Raw genomic sequence first — 22683 nt, 5'->3', positions numbered from 1 at the left:
CACAAGCATGCGCACGCACATGCACACACACACACATGCACACACACTCGGCTACACACACTCCTTCCTTGCTCTCCAGCAGCTGAAGTATAGCAGCCAAAGTCTTAAATTATAAATACCATGCAAAGAAAGAAATCTTTTTCCCGGGGAGAGTGCACACAATTGACAAGGCCTCTTTAACTCGTTGAGACCGCAATGTGGAAATATCAATACCCAGGAAATGTTGAGGGGAACTAAGTAGCCACCTCCTACAAGTTTAGAACCAATGTGTGTGTTGAGTTTCAAAGGAAAGTTGGCAATATCCTGCTGCTCTGGTTTTAGTGAAGGGCACTGATGCTTTTTTACTCCACATCTCAAAAGCCCAGCTCTCACGTTTACACACACCAGCCATGCCCTCATTATCTTCTGCTCTGAAGAATTAGGACATGTGGGGACACTATGGAAGGGCTTCCAGTGCCCCCTTTTTTTTTTGGCATGATATTTATTACACCCATCTACTTGGCCCTGCACACAAATCAGCTTGATGAGCAGGCTGTGCAGACAACAGAAAGAGAATAAACTTTAGAGTCAGGCCCACTCTGTTCAGATCACAGCTTTACCAGAGACTGATCCACTTGGGGACATTTTTGGGCCTGTCATTCATGGTCATATTGGCTACTTGAGGACTAAATGCCCAGACTCAGAACATAACAAAAAGCCTGGCCTGGTCTGTTGCAGAGTTACTCTTTGAGGTAGATCTGCCCCCTCCATGGGACAAAAGACCTCTCCCCACCTCCTCACTGCCCCTCACTACTCTCCTTCTCCCCCGAAACTTACATCACTAGAGTCAGTTCTCTACATTTAAGAACTTTGCCCCCAGAAAAATCACCTTTAAATACAAATGTTAGCTGGGGAGGAAAGGAGAGCTCTGTGGAATCCCTCCAATTCCCTTCTCCCATCACAACCAGTGGTGACGTGGCAATGGGGGTGTTGGGAGCCTCTCAGACTCTCTCTGTCTTCTCTTCTTTCTCTGTAGTCCAAAGGGCCCTCACGCCTACCTATGCCTTCAATTACTACCAAAAGATTGATGACTCCAACTCAAGCAGATCCTCTGAGCTCCAGACCCTCAGACCTAACTTCTTATCTGAATAATGTTCCCCTGAATGTTTCACGGGAACCCAAAACTTGCTTCTCCCTCACCCCTGGTTCTCCTCCAGCATCCCCAGTCTTAGGGAATGGTCTCACCCTCCATCCAACTCGGTAAGCCGGAAAACTCACCACTGTTATTGAAACGTCCCTCTCCCATAGCCAACTCCTCACCACACCCAGCTAATTTCTCCTCCTAAATACCTCCCAGGTTCATCCATTTCTCTCCCTTCCTACTGCCCTCTCACTTCAATACCATCACCTCATCCCTGGAAGACCACCCCAGCTCCCAGCCCTCCTCTCTGACCTGCGGTCCACTCTCCAATACAGCCGATGGATCTTCAAAAATTCGAAGGTATGACCTGCAGCTTAACACCCTTGACCAAAATCCTGAACACGGGAGAGCTCCGCCTATTCCTCCAGCCCATCTCAGGCCAGTGCTCCCCGCTGGCCTATGTCCTCCATTCTCGGAGCCCCCACCTCACCTCATGTCCCCTATTTTGCCCGGCTAACTGCTGCTTCTCTCAGATACTGATCTCCATATTGCATACTCAAGGAACCGTTCTTCACTGGCTTCTCAGTCAAGGTCAGGGCGCCCTGTTGTATAACTCTTGACACCTGTGCTTTCCGTTCTTGGTATGCAGCATGGACGACCATCATACATTTATTGGTGAGGACTAGCATTTACCTCCCTCCCAGCTCAGACCGTCCTGAGGGCAGAGACCACATCTGACTGCCCACCCTTTAATCTCCAGCACCTGCATTAAGCATATGTTTGCTTCACATACATTTATTGGAGGTCTACTCTGTGCCAGAGTATATCATCATACATTATTTTTCCCAAATTATGTAACTTAAGGGCTCGTGTAGGATCTCATCCAAGAGGGCACTGAAAACAGCACATTTCTTTTTTTTTTTTTTGAGATGGAGTTTTGCTCTTTTTGCCCAGGCTGGAGTACAATGGCATGATCTCGGCTCACTGCAACCTCCGCCTTTGGGGTTCAAGCGATTTTCCTGCCTCAGCCTCCCAAGTAGCTGGGATTACAGGCATCCGCCACCATGCCTGGCTAATTTTGTATTTTTTAGTAGAGACAGGGTTTCTCCATGTTGGCCAGGTTGGTCTCAAACTCCCGACCTAGTTGATCTGCCCGCCTCGGCCTCCCAAAGAGCTGGGAGAAAACAGTACATTTCTAAGGAGATTTGCAAGGTGTTTGAAGATTGATGGTTAAAATGATGTCCAAGTAAAGAGGCCAAAAACAGGACTGAGTGCCCAAAAGATGCTAGGCATGACGGTGAGTCAGGCAAACAGGGCAGTGGGCAGATCCCAGAGGATGGCATTTGATGAGGGATAGAGAACTGCAAGGTTAAAGTTCGGCAAGAGATGGAAAAGGATGGGAGAAAAAAGGTTCATTGTCCACCCTGTAATGTTTCTAAAGCCAGCACCTCCAATCCTTTACCAAAAGGCTTTACTAAATGTCCTGGTCACCCAACAGAGAACTGACCTGGAGGATTCCCGAAATAAAACTTCATATGGCTACTCCCCACCTTGCCAACTACCGTTCCCGACTCTCCCATTCCTGCCAAATTGCAAGGAATCATCCACCAGCCTCAGGTGCTGAATTATTCAATTATTCTAGCAGCTTTCCAAACACGTGTGCTGCTAGAAAATCTTTCAAAAGTAAAAGAATCATGTTATTTAGGCTACTAGGTCATTTTTGAAATCTGTCTTGAATTCTCGTTTGCCACGTAATTGTTTTTCTATTAAACAATAGCTCATTGACACCTCACCCTTACTAGCAAAAAGCAGTGGCAAACATGTAATCACAAGACAATCTGCTGCAGTTACAAACAGTCAGTGTTACCTCCAGATCCTGCCCAACAGCCCCCGGGCTCCTACCCTTACCCAAAGCTGAGGTACTGCTGCAGCACCTAAAGTACTGAGTACAGCAGCAGAGGACCTGAAGAACCACTTCCAACTATCCGCCATTCCCCTACACTCACACCAACCTGCCTTATTTTAGTTAAAAAGAAAAAAAAAAATTAAAAAGCCTTCTACCTTCTAACCTACGTCACAATGCTAAAATCACTAAAATAATCTGTCTGCACTTAGATCTGGAAACCCCTCTTAACACCTCACCCACAACCCACCCACCCACTGCATGTCAGCTCTCTGAGATATTTTCTCCCAGTAGAACAAACCAAAGAGAATGTTTTGGGGAAGAAGGAAAACGAGTCACGAACCAAGCCTTTAAGACTCCATTTTAGCACAGGGCTCCTTCAAGAGCCCTATATTTCTGGCATGAAGATGAGTACGGTCAAAAAATGCAAGTATTTGCCAGAGGTAGACTTTTAACCCCAAACCAGTGATAAAACTCACATAAGTGGGAATGACATTTTTCATTTAAGTCAAAAGCAGTCTGAGCCACTAAGTCTCAGGCACTTTCCTCTAACCTACAAATAGGGGTACCAGCAAGTTATTACAATATTGGATAGAGGGCATCTCACTGGAAGCAGATTAAGGCAGTCTTGCAGATAATCACTGGTCCACACTAACAATGCATGCTAGCCAAGTGATGGGATGGGGATGGTGCCTGTGTTAGGGACTAAGAAAATCTCTGCTTGTTCATACAGGTTGTTGCCAGGAGGAATCAAGCTGTACCATTGTCCCAGCTTTCCCAAGTGCCTCCCAGGATGCCAACAGTCACAAGAAGAAGAAAGCACATACTTGGCCACGCATGGTGGCTCATGTCTATAATCCCAGCACTTTGGGAGGCCGAGGTGGGTGGATCACTTGAGGTCAGGAGTTCAAGACCAGCCTGACTAACATGGTAAAACCTCATCTGTACTAAAAAAAAAAATTACAAAAATTAGCCGGGTGTGGTGGTGCGTGCCTGTAATCCCAGCTACTCGGGAGGCTGAGGTAGGAGAATGGTTTGAATCCTGGAGGCAGAGGTTGCAGTGAGCCGAGATCACACTACTGCACTCCAGCCTGAGTGACAGAGCAAGACTCTGTCTCAAAAAAAATAAAAATTAAAAAAAAGCACACACTCACGCCTCACTCTTCCTCTTTACTTTTCCTTACCATTCCTCCACCTGTTCAGCTCCATCTCCAGATGCTGGATAACATTCTTCAAAGTCTTGTTTTTCTCTTTTTCTTTTTCATATTTCTTCTTCCATTCTTCTGCTGTCAGTTCTAGGTTCACAGAGACTGTATTCTTGATGGTCTTAGCTCTGGGATTAAAAACATAAGGGGACAATTCAGCTCATTATTAGCATTAGCTAAATCAGTATGACCAAGCCCGAGATTCCTCATGTCAAAAGACTGGAGATAGGGAAGCAGAAAGGATCCTGTAGCTTTCACCAACCATCCCCCTAACTGGACTAATGGCACCACTACCCCTTGAGGCTTCAAGATCAGCCTTTCCTTTTCTCCTTCACATCCTACTGGTCTCTAAATCTAATGAACGTTCATTTGAATTGTCTCAGGGTTTCCTCTTTCCCTCTTCCCTCTGCTGTCTTAGTCTGTGTCCTCAGCCATCCTTATGGTTATAGTCTTTTTCAAATGTTCAGTACCCTCCTTTAAGCCCCCTGAATACCATCACCAGATTTACCTTCCTAAGTTGAGGTTCTTTTCAGTTCAATTAACATGTATGAATTTGGGGTATACCAAGACAGATGGACAAGGTCTCTGGCCTCTTGGAGCTTGGAGTTTCTTATACCAATGATACACAGACAGAAATAATAGAATCAATTATTTCACTTCCTCACCTGTGGTACCCAGAACCACCCCTGATGTATTTAACACATCAACACATGCCTCGTAGGTCAGGTGGGTCCTGCAGCCAGGTGACACCATGGCTCCCTGCTGAGCATGCGCCCCACCCCCGCCCCATCACAGCCCATCATCACCATGTGGTGAGGAGGCCCCACAGTATTCAGATCATCCTATTTTCCAAGAAAAATCAGAAACTGTTTTTTCTTTAATTTGTGTCTCCCAGTTTTAAACTATTTATAAAAGTAATATGTGGGACAAACAAACATGCCTAATGGCCACCATTTTGCCACTTCTAGTACAGGAGATGATGCGGTCTCCTGGGGCACATGGCCTGGGGGGTTGTGATGCCACAGGGATGCTACCTGGAGAGTAACCCAAAGGGGCTACTGTAGACAGCAAATCAGTAGCTGCACCAGGTGATACCAAAAACAAAAGCCACAACTCACCTCAGCATGCACAGAAACGAACACCTAAGTAGCCTTGTCCAATTGAAAAGGGAACTCCACTTAGGCTCGCTTTTTAAGAAGCTAAAGCTTCATTAAAAACTATGTGATATCCTGTTTTATTTGCTATTGACTTTTTCATTTTGAACCTCTAGCAGTTATTACACCGTCATATTTGCCAGCACAATCTGATTTGTGATTCGCGTTAATTACCGTTGTCAGCAAATGACATCCTGATTTCTATTTCAGTGCAAGAAATTCAGCAGTCCTCACCAGCACTACAGATGTCATTCCAAAAATTCATTGCTAAAGCAGACAACTAAATAACCCAACTGTCAAAAGAGGAGTTCAACAACTTCAATGTAAGACTCCATTTAAGAATTAGAATAACTCTCTCTTGTTCACTGCAGCTTGAGGCTGAGGTCCCTAGAAGTGCTTCGAGCCTAATTTTTCAAATAGCAGCAACTTTATTATTACTTTAAAGTCATAAAGTCTGTTCCTGTTTGACACTCTCACCTCTCCTACTGACATCCTCAGGCAGTGCTGTGGATATTTCTCAGACGCAAGCACAAACACCACAAGCATCTATTATCAACTTAGTAAGGCAAAAAGTGAAAAATAACTCATGGCTAAAATGCTTATGGACACTTAAAGGCACACTTCAAGGCTACTAATCTTACTTTTTAAATCATAAAGAGTCCCTTGATACTTTAACACGATACCGGAAAGAGAAAGCTAAAGCCTCTATGCTGTACTCAGGCAGGTTTAGCCAGAGACACGTTTTGTAAGCAGACTCAGCAAGGTTATTACCATTGGTGTAACTGGTCCTCATTCTCAAAGTACCTTTTAATATTGCCTAGAAAATCGCCACTTCTGTAGTAATCAGGGTCCTGGCAGGAAACAGATAACCTGCTTGAATTGCATGATTTGGAGAGTGCTTAACAAAGGTTTGGAAAGGTGTTGGGAAATAACGAGGGTTAATGTGGTACCCACATTAGGTTTGGGGGAGCCATTACTACCCTTAAGCTGAAGGGGAGCCAGAGAGAGAAGGCTAGAAGGAAAAGATTGCCTGGTAGGTATGAATTGTAACCGCCATTGGTAGGGACACAGCTAACCCAAAATTATCTGGCAGGGAGGAAGCCAGGAAATAAATACCTGAACCTCACGCTCTTCTCTCCTTCTGATCGCCTGCCTGTGTTCCTTCCCCACTGGCTTAACATAACTGGAAGCCAGAGGAAAAGGAGCCCATTGCATGAGCCTAAACCAGTCACCCTCCTAAGTCACAGAGCAGAGCAGAGACGGCACAGAAAAGATCCAGAGGAGTCGCTAAAGATGCTCAACCCAGGCCGGGCGCGGTGGCTCAAGCCTGTAATCCCAGCACTTTGGGAGGCCGAGACGGGCGGATCACGAGCTCAGGAGATCGAGACTATCCTGGCTAACACGGTGAAACCCCGTCTCTACTAAAAAACTACCAAAAAAACTAGCCGGGCGTGGTGGCGGGCGCCTGTAGTCCCAGCTACTCGGGAGGCTGAGGCAGGAGAATGGCGTAAACCTGGGAGGCGGAGCTTGCAGTGAGCGGAGATCCGGCCACTGCACTCCAGCCTGGGCGACAGAGCAAGACTCCGTCTCAAAAAAAAAAAAAAAAAAAAGATGCGCAACCCAACTTCCCTTTGGAACTCAAATAACAGTGGGAATCCGTGGCTCACGCTGGAGCCCGAGACTTCATTCAACCCAAATGGGGCAAGCGGGGCTTTTACATCCACTAAAGGTAGAATATGAAAAAATCAGCTTACACTGAGAAAGAAAGATGTTAATTCTCCTAAAATTGTTCTAGAGAATTAAAGTAATCCCCACCTTCCCCCAAGAAAACCCTAAGGGGCTTCTGTATGTGTTATACAAATTGGCTAGCTGACTCTGAAATTTATAATAGAAATGAAAAACAAAAACAAGAATAGCAAGGTCAGTTCTGAAGATGAAAGTCAGAGGATTGAATACCAACACTTTCTTATAAAGTAAAACTGATCAAATTGTCAGAAACATTGGAATAAAAACAGAATAAACTGTCCAGAAACAGGCACTCAGAGGACAGTCATCTGACTTATGACAAAAGTGCCCATAAAGAAGAGTGGAAAGGGCAGTCCTTTCAATACTGGGTACTGAGGGGAAGCGGAACTTTATCCCCCACCCCCAATACCATGTAAAAAATTCTGTTCCAGAGAGATCCCAGACATAAATGTGAAAAGTAAAACAATAAAGCTTCTAGAGAAAATATAGGACAGTATCTTCAAGACCTTGGTGTAGGCAAAGTTTTGTTTTTTTTGTTGTTGTTGTTGTTGTTTTTTTTTTGAGACAGAGTCTCACTCTGTTGCCCAGGTTGGAGTGCAGTGGCACGATCTCGGCTCACTGCAATCTCTGCCTCCCGGGTTCAAGCAATTCTCCTGTCTCAGCCTCCAAAGTAGCTGGGATTACAGGTGCATGCCACCATGCCTGGCTAATTTTTGTATTTTTAGTAGTGATGGGGTTTTGCCATGTTGGCCAGGATGGTCCCAAACTCCTGACCTCAGGTGATCCACCTGCCTCAGCCTCCCAAAGCGCTGGGATTGCAGGCATGAGCCACCGTGCCTGGCCAAAGATTTCTTAAATAAAACATAAAAGAAAAAATAAATGTGACTTCATTAAAATTAAAAACCTGTCTTCATTAGAAGCCACAATTAAGAGAGTTAAAAGGCAAGTTACAAGGTGGGAGAAGATATATAAAATACATATACCTGACAAAGGACTTACCCAAAATAACTCTTTTAAATCAATAAGAAAAAACTGGGCAAAGACTTGCAACAGGCACTTTATAAAAGAAGTGCCAATAAAACACCTCCTAAAAAGGTGTTTAACATTATTAGCCTAATAATGGCTAAATTAAAACTACAATGAGATACCTTAACACACCCAACAGAATGGCTAAAAAATTTGAAACCGATAATGCCAACAGTTGCTGAGAATGAGCAATGACTGTAACAGTCAACTGCTGCTGGAGAGACTGTGAATTATTACTGTCGTTCTGGAAAAATCTTTAGTAGTATCTACTAAAGTAGAATATTTCACACCTTATGACCCGCTCCCACCTAACAGAAATGAGGACATATATTCACCCAAAGGCATGACAACCAATGTCGTAGTAACTTTATTTATAATCACCCCAAAATGAAAATAATCCAAATATCCATCAACAGTAGAATGGATACATATAAGCCATATTCATACAACAGAATACTATATAACTGTGAAAAATAAACTGCTACTACACCTAACAATGTAGATGAAGTTCACACATAAAATGCTGCACGAAAGAAGCCAGATACAAAACAGTACTGCGTGATTTCACTTTTATCTAGTTCAAAGACAGGCAATACTAATCCATGTTGATGGAAGTTAGGGTGACAATTACCCTTGAGAGTTCGGTGTTGACTGAGAGGGTCCAAGAGAGAGGCTTCTAAGATGCTGGGTGGTGGTCACATGTGCATATATATTTGTAAAAAAAAAAATCAGTCATACACTTAAGTTTATGCATTTTACTATATTATATTCAATAAAAATTGAGTTAAGAAAAATAAACTGATGTAGAAAGAAATCAAGTCAGACACAAGAATTTCGAGATGCAGAATAAACTAGAGTTACTAAGAGAGATACTGAATTTTTGTGCCCCGAGGCTTATTGTGTGTGTGTTTTTTTTTAATAGAACAAATATTCTCCTATCTAGGATGTCAAAAACAATCTTGCAAAGTGAAATAAAGAGGGTCTCAGTCCCTCATTCCCTCAAGAGAGTAAGAGTAAAAGGATATAGAATGTCTACAATTTCTTTTTCTTTTTACCATTAACTTTGGCAAATTTAGAGAATGAAGGAGCCTAATGATCACTAGCTTCTTTCTATTTGCACATTCAAAATTCATTTTTCCTTAATTAGCTTTAACTGATTTCAGAGGTAAAAAAAAGAAAAAGAAACTGCCATCGATGTGGTTACACAGTGTTCTGCTGTCTTGTGGTTTGGATCTAGGGCGTGAGGCTGCCGGTGGACATGATCCGGAGCTGGAGCACAGGCCTACACGTGTGCATTTATTGCTCAGCTTTGTTTCAAAAAGAATTTCAGGTAGGAGCTTACAGGGAGACACAAAATCAAGAAGACAGCAGAAATTAAGAAGTGCTCTTAAGGCAAGTTTTGTGATTTTTGTCTAGCAGAAGCTATATAGCAATTGTGATACCAACCAGCCTTATAGTTCTGGGACATTATCTCTTTGATATAGAGAAACAAGCCAATGACCCACAGAAGCCTTATTCTAGCCACTTACTGACTGCTCACTCATCCTCTTTAAAGGTCAAACTGACTGTGATACTATTTGATTAATCCAAAGTGACCTGATCATTCACAAAGAAATACAAAAGTGGGTTCTTCATTTCTAAAAACTCTCAGGGTTTTCAATCAGAGCCCCCACTGTGTACACAGATACCAATGTCTATTCCACCAGTTACAACCATAGCAGGCGCTGAGCAAAATCCTAAAGGCTACTCTGAGAAAGAATCCAAAGGCTACTCTGGGAAAGAATTTTAATTCAGTCCTATATTTATACCCTAACAGCAAGACCTGCTTTTAAAACTGAGTCAAATTGTGAGTATGCCATTATCAGGGTATCTGTTTTACATCTTTTCCTTGTTTTGGCTTGCTTCAGCAAGTCAAGCACTACTTTAATGATATATGATCTAGGCGTGCCCCGGGTATAAAATCTCTTCTCCCCACAGGGAGGGAATTAGGACCAAATTTTTTAAAGACCTCAAAGCTTACGAATGTTAACCACCCTTAGAAAAGGCAGACCAAACCCAGCGGACAAAGAGCAGTGGCCACAGTACATCTTCCATCTGGATACTGCTACAGAGACAGTTAAGTCAGAAAAGATTCTCTTAGATATATTCTACTAAAGAATGGAAAGAGGAAACTACCTCCCCATTCTCGAGCATTCTGTTATTTCCTTCCCAGCACCACTCAATCTTTCCATCACTGAATTTGCAGTTTACATGTTCAGAAGCACATGGCCAGCTTCCAAGACTGCTCATGGTACCCATCTTCACCACCGAGGTTAAACACCCATACGTGATGACACTGAAGGCATCCTCATAAGTTGGCACTTGAACGAAGCCGTCCTTGAATGGGGAAAAGACCTAGAACCACTGCATTCTGATGAGTCTCATCCCCACCTGCTTCCCTAATGGTTTCCTATACTCATATTTCCTGGCCACAGTCAGTTCTAAAAGACATGAGGAGTGCCTACCATTGGCGTTTCTTCTAATTACTTTGGCTTCCCTGGAATAACCACAAAGATGTTTGTTCTTGGTACCTTCATACATTTTGTTTCAGCATCCTCCTTCTCTCACCAGGTGTTCAGGATAGTGCTGGCATTTGAATAAGGAGCTCTAGACAACTTCACACCTTCAGCGCATAGAATAAATCTGTCATGTGTGATTCTGCACCGTGAATGGTGTGTGTGAGAGAGAAACAGAGATTCTCCCACTGTGGAAGCAGGAAAGGATTGAAAGTATAGCATTCTTCACTATCAGTCAGAGCTCTCCAGAGAAACAGAACCAATAGAAGATAGAGACAGGTGATAGATAAATATAGATAACATATTATATATCCTATTGTATACATAAGATCTTATTACATATACATACATATATATTATATATCTCACTCTTTTATTTACTTAAGAAATTGACTCCCATGACTGTGGGGGCTGGCAAGTTTGAAAGCCATAGGGCAGGCTGACAGCTGGAAACTGAGGCTGGAGTTAATGTTACCATCTTGAAGCACAATTTTTGTCTTCTCCGTGAAACCTGCATTTTAGCTCTTAAGGCCTTCAACTGAGTGGATGATGCTCGCCCTTATTATTGAGGGTAACTTGCTTTGCTTAAAGTCAACTGATTGTAAGTGCTAAGCACATCTACAAAGTACCTTCACAGCAATGCCTCGATTTGCATTTGATTAAGTAACTGGGCACTACGGCCTAGCCAAGTTGACACATAAAACCAATCCGAAACTAACCTTCTAATTTACTCTGAGACCTAGTTCCCATCTATAACACCAAGCCTTCTTCTGAAAGGACCACTGCTCCAAAGCACCTTCCCGGCTTCTGGTGAGGGAAGGAAGGAGGGTGGGAAGGAGAAATTAAAATTTTGTGCCTTTAAAAAGTTCTAGTCACCTGAGAAACATTCAGAAATGACATGGATAAGGACTGGGCATCTAGTTAAATGTATGTCACCCACAGTATTTCTTCCCTCCAAGAGCAAAAATTAACTCTATTGGTGTTTCAGCAGTAGCTCCCCAACAGGAATGATTTAAGCCTTTTTTTCTTTCATGTCAAAGTGTAGTCAAGTATCTGCCTTGGCCAAAATGCTCATTCTACTCTCACAGGTAACATGTTCTCATGTTCTGGTGACGTACATTTCATATGCACACTATTCAGGCTCTGCCTAATCTAGCTACCACTAAACTGGCAGATGACACAATTAAAATGATGACATGACTTTTTTAAGCGCACATCAGGAAAAGAAGAAAGAATATTACTTTCCCTAAGATCAATTCTCCTTCCACATTCAACATACAAATAAAGCCTTTGAATTATTCATGCTGGATCAATCAAAAATCCTGGTGCCAAAGATGTGCTGATTCAGGTCTTCCTAACCACATTGGTCTGTCCCCTCAGAGGGCCTCTTTCCCTTCATTACCACCCCAAATCAAGGTACATTAAATAGGCTTCCAACACAATCGGGGGATTTGAGTTCACACTTCTAAAACATAAATATCTTTTTCAAATAGTGCTGTAAAAGTAGTTTAGAAGAGTAATTAAAGACTACAAAATAGAATTCTGGAAGCCAGAAGAAAAAATCAATAAAAGTGCTCTAATTTGAGTCTGGCTTTTTGACTTTCTACTGCCTGGGAATTCACGTGCTGCATCCTCAACTAGATTAAAAGCTCTTTGAGAATGCAGGAGACAGCACTTACTTCTTTAATGGCACGATGCTGGGCATTCAGGAAACCAAAGGAAACAACCCCGACTGAATGGAAGAACCAGAATGCTGGAAACCATCATCCTCAGCAAACTAACACAGGAACAGAAAACCAAACACTGCATGTTCTCACTCATAAGTCAGAGTTGAACAATGAGAACACATGGACACAGGGAGGGGAACATCACACACTGGGGCTTGTTGGGGGGGGGGGGTCTAGGGGAGGGATAGCATTCGGGGAAATACCTAATGTAGGTGACTTGTTGATGGGTGCAGCAAACCACCATGGCACATGTATTCCTATGTAACAAACCTGTACGTTCTGCCCATGTATCCCAGAACTTAAAAGTATAATTTAAAAAAAAAATAGAAATAGACATGGTAAATTTTTCCCTTAAAATTCCAGTATCTAACCTATAATCCTGAAGAATGCTAGCAGGACTCTTGGTAGAGTGCTTTCAGGGATCTGCAGATTTAACTGCTTCGAAACAAATACTACATTGTGTTATTCAGAGCATCAGTACAGTCAAGCAGAACAACAAACGTGTACTCGCTTCACGTCCTTGAAAGAACCACAAAGGAATCACTGAGGAACCTCATGCTGCCCTAAGGTTTGCCCACCTCTGCAGTAAGAATATAATGAACACTCATTACAATGAATTTAGGATGTGCCCGGCAGTCTTTTCTGAGTTCAAAGTGCTTAATCTCATTAGCTACCACATACCATGTCTAATCTGATGTTCAGTCTTGTGTCTGCTGTATAATTGGGTTCAATGAGTATATTTAACAATACAGCAGGTATTGGCCCTGTAGAATAGTTCAGCATCCTTAAATAATCCATTAACTAACTTGGGGATAAAGGGAAAGGAACGAAACCTCACACATTTCCAATAATAGATTGGAAAGCAAACCAGATCCAAACCCAACCAAACTTCTGGATGTAATGGTATCAAAGTTCAGCAACTGCCTTAATTTTCCAACATAAATAAGCTTTAGATAACCTTACACAACAAGCTTTAGATTCATATGTTCATTCATTTGATAAGCATTTATTTTTTGACCACCTACTGGGAACTAGTTGTGCAGAGTGGTTGATGAGAAACTAACATCTGTGACAAACTCAGTCCCTGCTGTCACAGAGAGCAGAATCTAGATGACTCTGATAAAAGAATGTAGACCGAACTATTTCATTTGAAAACATAATTTACATTACTTTTTATTTCCTGGAAGCCCAAATTATCTGCAGTATTTTTTATTTGTTCATTCCCAAAATGTAATTCTAATTCTACTTTATTTAATCCTCTCCCTTATATGACAGTGCTGTCCGTTACAGTGCATTACATTCAGTCTAGTCCCATCTACTACCATGACCTTTTCAAGGCTCAATACTGTGAGATTATTTAAGACAAAGGAAAAGCAGAACTTGCAATCACCGATAGCCGGCCATCGGTCATGGACTTTTTTACCTGGACTCATGCCAGCCCTTGTGCTAGGTAAAAACTGAAGCAACTCATATAATCCTCCCAATATTCTTGAAAATAGGCATTATTATATCTCTCTCTCTATGAGAGAGAAGACTGAGGCTCAGAGGGGAGAGGTAAACAAGAGAATGGGTCAACAGCAGAATTAGCTTCAACACTGAGCTTACTGAACCAAAGGGCTGTGCTCAGACCATGTATCCTAGGATATCCTACATGTTTAGTCACTTACTGGCTGTGTGGTCTCAGGTATGGTATCCAATGGCTTTGCACCTAAGCCTTGATTTCATACTCTGTACAAAGGTGAGATAATTGCTGTCAGAAGTGCTATAATTTTGACACACCTGACATATATTAGACACTAACTGATATTCAAAATGCTTCCTGTAGACGCTGCAAATACCTCCTGATAACAGCAATGCCCCAAGGTGACTGGGCCTTGCAAAGATAGCCAATGCCCCACGGTGACTGTGGCTTGAAAAGAGCCAGAATATTTTTGCTTTGCTGGTAAGGATTTTTTTTGAAGAGATGTTTCCTTTATAAATGCATTTAGAGCTGGTTTACTCAAACATGTCTTCAGAGGAAATTGTTAAAGCTCAAGTTTAAGACACTGGGCAGGGTGCAATCTTGTTTTCCATAAGCAGATGCTGGTTTGTGGGTTTCTGAGACCCTTGAGGAACGTAGGTGTTATCCTACTGCAACCCCCTTAGCCTAAGCATTTAACTAATCAAGGAAGCAATTTGGGAGGAAGTAAAGGACCCAAATCCAGTTTAAAAGATATATTAGCTCTACAACATTTCAATATAATTATTATTTATTTAGACATCCCACAGGTGCCATGGCTGCATAATTCTATGTTCTGTTGAGGGCTCAGGAAATGACTGGGGCTTAATGCAGTTTAAACAAGCCATAACAATTTCCCAGACAGAATGCCCACCCCCATCTGTCCTTTCTCTCATCTTAAACTATTCCTTAGGCATAACCACACAACACACACTCCCAGGGAGGAGGCAGGGAAGTAGTCTGTGCATCCATTCACAAATGAGCTAGTTAAAGCCCACAGAACACTGGTGACTTGTCTAAAGATCACATGATTGTTCAGAATTAAATGAACCGATGGCAGCAGAATCCACATCCAACCTCAGCCCTAAGCTCAGCTCACTGAGCACTGAAGATGTTCAGATCGCCCAATCCACAGCACCCCAAGCACTCTGGGAATGAACACTGAGGCACGAGGGCTGAAGGATAGAACCTAAACACTGGAACTGAGGAAACATGCCTGAAAGAGGTCAGGCCTTGGACAGTGGGAAGGGGTAGGTAAAAAAGAAAGTGACAAGAAAAAAAGGAAGATATGAACCAAACCACACATGTAACTCTTGCTTTACGATTATGGAGTCATACCTGCTGCCCACCTATGGACACCTCCCAGGGATCTAGGAAGTCTCATGTGGGTATTTTTAAAGGTAGGAAGCTGTCATCTACGTCTCTTCTCAGCATACAGTCCAGACCTCCTACCTCCAGTGCTGGTAAAGATTCCTTCCCCTTCTTTGCTTTTTATACCTCTATTCTGCATTCACATAATTTTCTGGGTGTTTTATCAGCAACTGTGCAATGGATCCCAAATACCAGAGCTAAAGGCAGTTATCAATCTTGAGATTTATAAACTTGAAATAATATGAACCTAAAAAGTAGACTCCAGTGCCATGAAGAACAAAAGTAACACCCCAACGCATTTCCAATTCACATCTGAAATAAGTTTAGCTGTTTTGCTTTGTTTTGTTTTAAACACCATACCTTTGACTGGCGTGTTCTTGCCCATTATTTTAAAATACAATTATTGCTTTGGCCTCAATAAGTGATGCCTCAAGTTTACGTATCACCTGCTAGATGTAATTGAGTAAAAGGCTGTTTGTCTCTTACTTTATGATTCTCTGACAATAGCCCCTTGCCACTCACTATTATTTTTTTCTTTTTTTGAGACAGTCTTGCTCTGTCGCCCAGGCTGGAGTGCAGTGGTATGATCTTGGCTCACTGCAACCTCCACCTCTTGAGTTTAAGCAATTCTCCTGACTCAGCCTCCTGAGTAGCTGGGACTACAGGTACATGCCACCACACCCAGCTAATTTTTGCATTTTTAGTAGAGACAGGGTTTCACCGTGTGGGCCAGGCTGGTCTCAAACTGCTGACCTTGGAGTTTGAGACCAGCCTTGGCCTCCCAAAGTGCTGGGATTATAGACGTGAGTCATTGCGCCTGGCCTTGCCACTCACTCTTAAGACCCAAGACCTAGCTCAGAGGATGGGTCCTGAGAGACCACACGTACCTCTGTCCAAACATCAGTGTGGACTTGGTCTCAGCCTCATTGAAGACAGAAGGAGAACAGCAAATGACGATGGTGGTTCTGCAGTTCCCACCCAAAGAGTCCTGAAGAATCCGAGTCATCTTGCTGTCCCGGTATGGCACATGTGTTTTCTATTTAGGAAAAGAATAAGTATTGGTTTTGACAGCCCATTCTGAGAAAAACCAGAGGCAAGCAAGTCAGGGATGAAGACACTGAGCTTAGAAATCGAGTAAAACAAGAATTTGTGGCCGGGTCTTTGGATCTTGCCCAAGTTTAAAATGCCCATTCTTTGACCTATGTCATAGGAAATTAGCATCATCATTCATACTTTTCAGTAGATGGGAACTCCCAGGGAGCAGGCATCCACAGCCAGGATTCCCTCTGTCCTTTTCCAAACAGAAAAACAAACCAGTCTCCGGTGTGTGGCAAAGGGACTACGAGGACCCAAAAGGTGGTTTCTCATAATATTATTTAATAGACGGGGGCAGGATCACTTACTGTCCCTTCTGCCAAAGCAGAGATCACATTTCCAAGAGCAGACAAAGACTTATTGATATTTTTAGCTTCATCAAGAACAGCTCCCTCGGCACCAGTTTTGCTGACCTACCAGAGAGAAAAGAAAGCAGTGAGCAGCACAGGACGGCGGAAGCACAAAGTAGAAATTTCAAATTCACACAAGGGCAAAGGGGGACAGCCTCCTGGAAAGCAAGGAAAAATAAAAGTAGAGAAGACCCACAGTGATAAAAACCATCCTTCGCGTATGAGGCTGGGGATTTGGTCTCTCCTGCCATCATTTTCCTCTCAATTGGGTTTTAGTGGAATAGCTGAAATACCTCAAGTGGTGGAGCTGCAGATGCTTCCCCAGGGGCCATCCATCCAGGGAAACCAGGCTCCAGAAGTGCTGTCACCATGGGTAGCTCGGGCCCTGGGAGACTGAGCCGCAGTCCCCATGCCGAAGGGAGCCCAGAGGGAAGCATGAAGAGAAAATGTTGTCCTGAGCCACAATGAATGGGCATATTGGAAAAATGTAAGTTACAAGCTCCAAGTTCAGGCAGATGACTAGATGTGGTAGGGTTGGTTATCCAGACTCTGTTCCTTCCCTACTTATTCTCACAACAAGGAAAAAATGAAAAATATCCAAAAAGCAAAAAACTTGGGAGAGAAATGAAAAGTCAAATGTATATTGCATTGTAAATTTGTCTTTTTTTCCTCTGCAGCCAGGGGGACCACGCAGTTTCTCCTTTGCTGTGTTATTGCTGGTAATTTCATCTTGACAGCATTTGCTCTAGGTAGAGGGCAGTTTACAGATGCTAGAAAAAAAGGGAACTCAACATGATTCATGTCTCTGCTGACTGGACAAATGATGCAGGGGCAGCAGCTGCTCTCTCAAGAAAGGAAGCAAGGAAGCAATGTTCAACTACACAAATTCCAATCTCATATAAAGGAGAAACTCCTGATGACAGAAATGAATTCATGTCCAGGGGGAGGTTTATTTCAAAAATAGAATAGATTCTCAACTCCCTTGGAATTGTTTGTGTGGCTCCCCTGCTTACACATAGAGAAATCATGTAGCTGACGGGTCACAAACAGTAACAGTCTATGTTATTTTAAGCAGTGTTATTTTAAGATGCTTTCTTATTTGAGCATCTTAATTCCATGAAATATACAAGGCAGGTATCATCTATCACCCTCCTTTGACAGACAGGAAACTGAGCCCCAGAAATATCAGACTGCCAACCTAAGGGAAGAACGCCATTCAGGAGAGATGGGAACTAAAGCCCAGAGTTCTCTTCTACAAGATCACACTGACACAGTCATATGGACACATCTAGGGCAAAGGAAAACAGGTGTGTGTGAGCAAAAGAAACTATGTGAAGGACATGATTTCAAACACCTCATAAATATCATTAGCAATAACCACTGACACTGTGCAGAGGCAAGCCTCCACTCCAGTCTGCCAGTATTAAGCAGTTTTCAGGTGTATTTAGGCTCTAAATAAACAACAATGCTCCATTATTTCCATTCTGTTGCACATCTGTTTAACTAAAGTTACAAGCCCATACTAGTAAAATTTTAGATTCCCAACTAGAAATATACAGATGACTTTCCGCTCACGGTTTTACAAATGCATACTAGAGGACAATCCAAGTAACCATTACTTACTTGGATGTAAGTCGCCATAACTTGGCATATGGGAACTCAGTGGTGTAGTGCAATAAGTAGGGATCAATCATACAGTTAGGGAGACTGACCAAGCTTCAAGGCTGGCCTTCATGGGGACAATCAGCATGATGTCAGTGATGATGGAGGCCAGAGGGCATTGTGCACGTGGCCTTGCTCTGTGATGTTGCTCAAGGGAGATCAGTGCCTTGAGACAGGGCTTGGCAGCAGAAGTCTTTGGTGCTATGGAAGTGAGACTGGAGATTCTGGGAAGCCTATTGCTCTGGAGTACAGCCCCAGCCAGGGCCTGGGAGGGCATGGGTCAGGATGTAGACAACAAAAGAGAGTCTGGATAAAACCAGAGAACAGTAAAGGCTTGCAGCTAAGGCTGATTACAGGCCGCACTGCATGAGACAGCCAAGGACTCCCACATGGGATACCGTCAGCCCATGCCTACTGCTGGGAGAACCAGGGAATGCAGGGAGTGCCCCAGGTTCCAGACCTTCTATCAGCAAAACAAACCTGCAGAGGCAGGACTGCCACATTCCAATGGCAAAGCTCGTTCCTGGCCTATTAGAGTCAGGTACAACATGGGATTTACTCTTTTCTTAGAAGTTAATATCCCTCCCACATGTGTGCAGCTGCCTCTGCCACAGGCTAAGTCAAACCAACTCTTGCCTAACATCATCATAAGGGCCCATCAGGGATAAATCAGAGTTGGCATGCAAAGTACCTGCCTGCGACACCAATAAGAGACCTCAGGACCAGAAAAGAAAGCAGGGAAAAAGGGTTAAATGTAATAACACCTTGGCAGAGCCTCAGAACCTTTAAAAGCTCTTTAAAGCAGGAAAATAGAAGAGCATAAAAATTATACCATTGCACACTGAAGCAAATAAAAGGGGAAAATTATAGATAATACAAATAAAGAACCAATTACCTTTTCGCTCCCAGCCAAATCAACCAAATAAAGTTTCCCACTGAGTTTTTTTTCAGTCTCTACATTCTCTTGTTTAATATTTATCAGGAAGATACTGTGACTTCTAGAGCTGTGTTCATTCATGTCTGAAAAGGAAAATAGTTTACTGCTCTACAAAGAACATGTAGGTTTAGGTAGCAAACCTCTCATCTAAAAAGCATAACAAGTCATGCCTAGTAGCTCCATTTCATTGAAGTAAGTCCAGCTACTTTTAAAAGTTATCTGAGACCCCTGTTTCTTCTGAAAAACAATGCTCATTCTAGAAAGACAAGATTTTAAATGTCTTCAAGGAGCAAAGAAATTAATCTAAAAATCTTAGTCGACAGTCTAAGATATCAGATTTTCTAGCTCTACCTGAAGCCCCATCCTCTAAATTCCTACTATAGCATGACTTTCCCCTTGAAGAATTCACTACTTCCTCCCCTGCCTCACTTTAAATTCCTCAGACTTTAACATGATTAATACATGATGTAGGCTATCTTAGTCATGTGCATAAGCCTTGCCTTATCAGTAATATCATAAGCTTTCTTAAGGAAGGATTAAGACTTTCCTAAGGAAGGATTAAGACATACACTTCTATAACCTATGCTAACTGCAAAGAATGTTTCAAAAATTAAATATGCTTCATTAGGATGGGGTACTGGAAATGAAAATGCTTGCAAATCCTCGTCTTTGTCTGCCAAGCAGACAGAGACCCCAGCAACCATCCTATTCAGCCTTCATCAGCAATCAGTTCTCAAAACCATCTTACCAGATTATATGTAAAAAGCTCTAAAGATTCATTTTTAAAAAACTGTCCAAACTAACAGTTAATTCAGCAAAGTTGTAGGATACGAAATCAACATGTAAAAAATCAGTTGCATTTCTATGTACTAACAATGAACAACCCAAAAAATTAAGAAAACAACCTTATTTATAATAGCAAAAAAAAAAAAAAAAAAGAATAAACTACTTAGGAATAAACTTAACCAGAGAAGAGAAAGACTTGTACACTGGAAACTACAAAATGTGACTGAAAGATATGAAAGAAGACACAAATAAATGGATTGATTAGAAGACTTAATATCATTAGGCTGTCAGTATAACCCAAAGCAATCTACAAATTCAGTGCAATCTCTATCAAAATTTCAATGACATATTTCGCAGAAGTACAAAAATCCATCCTAAAATTCATATGAAATCTCAAGGGACCCCAAATAGCCTAAACAATCTTGAAAAATAAGAACAGAGTTGAAGGTCTCACACTTCAACAATATAATGGACTTTGGGGACTTGAGGGGAAGGGTGGGAATAGGGCGAGGGATAAAAGACAACAAATAAGGTGCAGTGCATACAGCTGAGGTGATAGGTGCATCAAAACCTCACAAATCAGCGCTAAAGAACTTACTCATGTAACCAAATACTACCTGTACCCCAATAACCTATGGAAAAATAAAAAATAAAAGTTACCACAAAGTTACAGTAATCAAAACAGTGTGGTATTGACATAAAGACAGACATATAAATCAATGGAACAGAATAAAGGGCCCAGAAATAAATCCTCACATATATGGTCAAATGATTTTCAACAAGAGTGTCAAGACCATTTCATGTGGAAAGAACAGTCTTTTCAACAAATAGTGTTGGATATCTACATGCAAAAAATATATTAATGTTGGGCCCTTACCTTAGAGTATATGCAAAAATTTACTCCAAAAGGATCAAATACCTACAAATAAAAACTAAAACTATAAAACTCTCAGACTAAAACACAGGAGAAAAGCTTCATGACATTGGACTTGTCAATAATTTCCTGGATATGACACCCAAAGAACAAGCAACAAAATAAAAATAGACACTTCATCAAAATTAAAAACTTTCACCTATCAAAAGACACTATCAATAGTGTAAAAAAGCAATCCATGGAATAGAAGAAAATTTTATAAATCGTATATCTAATAAGGGATTGATGTCCAGAATACATAGAGAACTCCCTACAAGTCAACAACAACAAATCAACCTGATTAAAAAATAAATACAGACCTTGAATAGACATCCCTCAAAGAAGATATACAAATGGCCTATAAGCACATGAAAAGATGCTCAACATCACTAATCATTAGAGAAATGCAAATCAAAACCACAATGAAACAGTACTTCACACCATTTAGATGGCTACTATAAAAAATAGTAACAATAACAAGTTGGCGAGGATGTAGAGAAATGAAAACTCTGGTGTTCTGCTGTTAGGAATAGACAATGGTACAGCTGCTGTAGAAAACAGGAATAATAGCAAATAGTAGCGGTTCCTCAAGAAACTGAAAGTAGAATTACCATAAGATCCAGAAATTCCACTTCTGCTTATATACTCAAAAGAATTGAAATCAAGGACTCAAATAGATGTTTGCACACCTTTCTTCATAACAGCATTATTCACAATCGCCAAAATGTGGAAGCCACCCAAGTGTCCATTAATGGTTAAACGAATTTTTTAAATGTTGTATATACATACAATAGAATATTATTCAGCCTTAAAAAGGAAGGACACTTGCTAGCGCGTGGATGAAACTTGAAGACATTATGCTAAGTGAAATAAGTCACAGAAGGACAAACACTTTATGATTCCACTTATATGAGGTACCTAGAGCAGTCAAATTCATACAGACAAAGTACACTGAGCAAGAGGAGAATAAAGAGTTGGTGTTTAACGGGTTCAGAGTTTTGGTTGGAGAAGATAAAAAAAAGTTCTAGAGATGGAAGGTGGTGCCGTTGCACACAATGTGAAGGTACTTAATGTCACATAAATGCATACTTTAAAATGGTTAAGATGGCAAATTTCATGTTAAGTATATTTTATTGCAATAATAAAAGAAAAACCTTACCAGAATGGTAAGAATAATAGCAATTTTTTTTTTAGACTAGCAGTTCCAAACCAAGGCACCAAAATGCATTATCGGATATGCCATAAATAATTTGTAACTAAAAACAGCTTCAGAAACAGAGTGAATAACGTAAATGAGAGATGCTACTACTGTAAGAATATCTGTCTTACATTCTTTCGTGTGTGTGTGTGGGTTTTAAGCAAGAGAAAAAGAAGTGGAGTTTGAACAACACTGTATCCAGGTCCAGGCTCACCTATGAAAGCTGCTATATATATGAATATCATCTGATACATTGCTCAGATAGCGAAAATGTTGAGAATTACAGTTCTGGACCACAGAATCAGAGAGTCTTGGGTAGAAGACACTTAAAGAGTCTAGACCAGTCAGCCAACCAATGCCTGAATCTCTTTTACAACATAACAGTGAACTCACTACCTCACTAGGTAGCAGGCTGCACTTGGGGCAGCTATAATGGT

General features: G+C 41.7%; 1 protein-coding gene across 1 annotated transcript in view; it reads right to left on the bottom strand.

Moving 5' to 3' along the window:
• The window catches only part of KIF5C (kinesin family member 5C), a 152716-nt gene that overhangs the window by 60586 nt on the left and 69447 nt on the right, over positions 1 to 22683 (bottom strand). Inside the window, exons 8-11 of the mRNA XM_031651222.1 lie at positions 19308 to 19432; positions 16709 to 16813; positions 16193 to 16341; positions 4208 to 4356 (exon numbers count right to left, since the gene is read on the bottom strand). Of these exons, the coding sequence (XP_031507082.1) occupies positions 4208 to 4356; positions 16193 to 16341; positions 16709 to 16813; positions 19308 to 19432 (528 nt within the window). The remainder of the gene's footprint in view (positions 1 to 4207; positions 4357 to 16192; positions 16342 to 16708; positions 16814 to 19307; positions 19433 to 22683) is intronic.

This window comes from Papio anubis, chromosome 10, assembly GCF_008728515.1.
Source record: "Papio anubis isolate 15944 chromosome 10, Panubis1.0, whole genome shotgun sequence".
Classification (NCBI taxonomy): Eukaryota; Metazoa; Chordata; class Mammalia; order Primates; family Cercopithecidae; genus Papio; species Papio anubis.
Note: the sequence above shows the minus strand (reverse complement) of the source record. Positions and strands in the feature narration are given on the sequence as shown.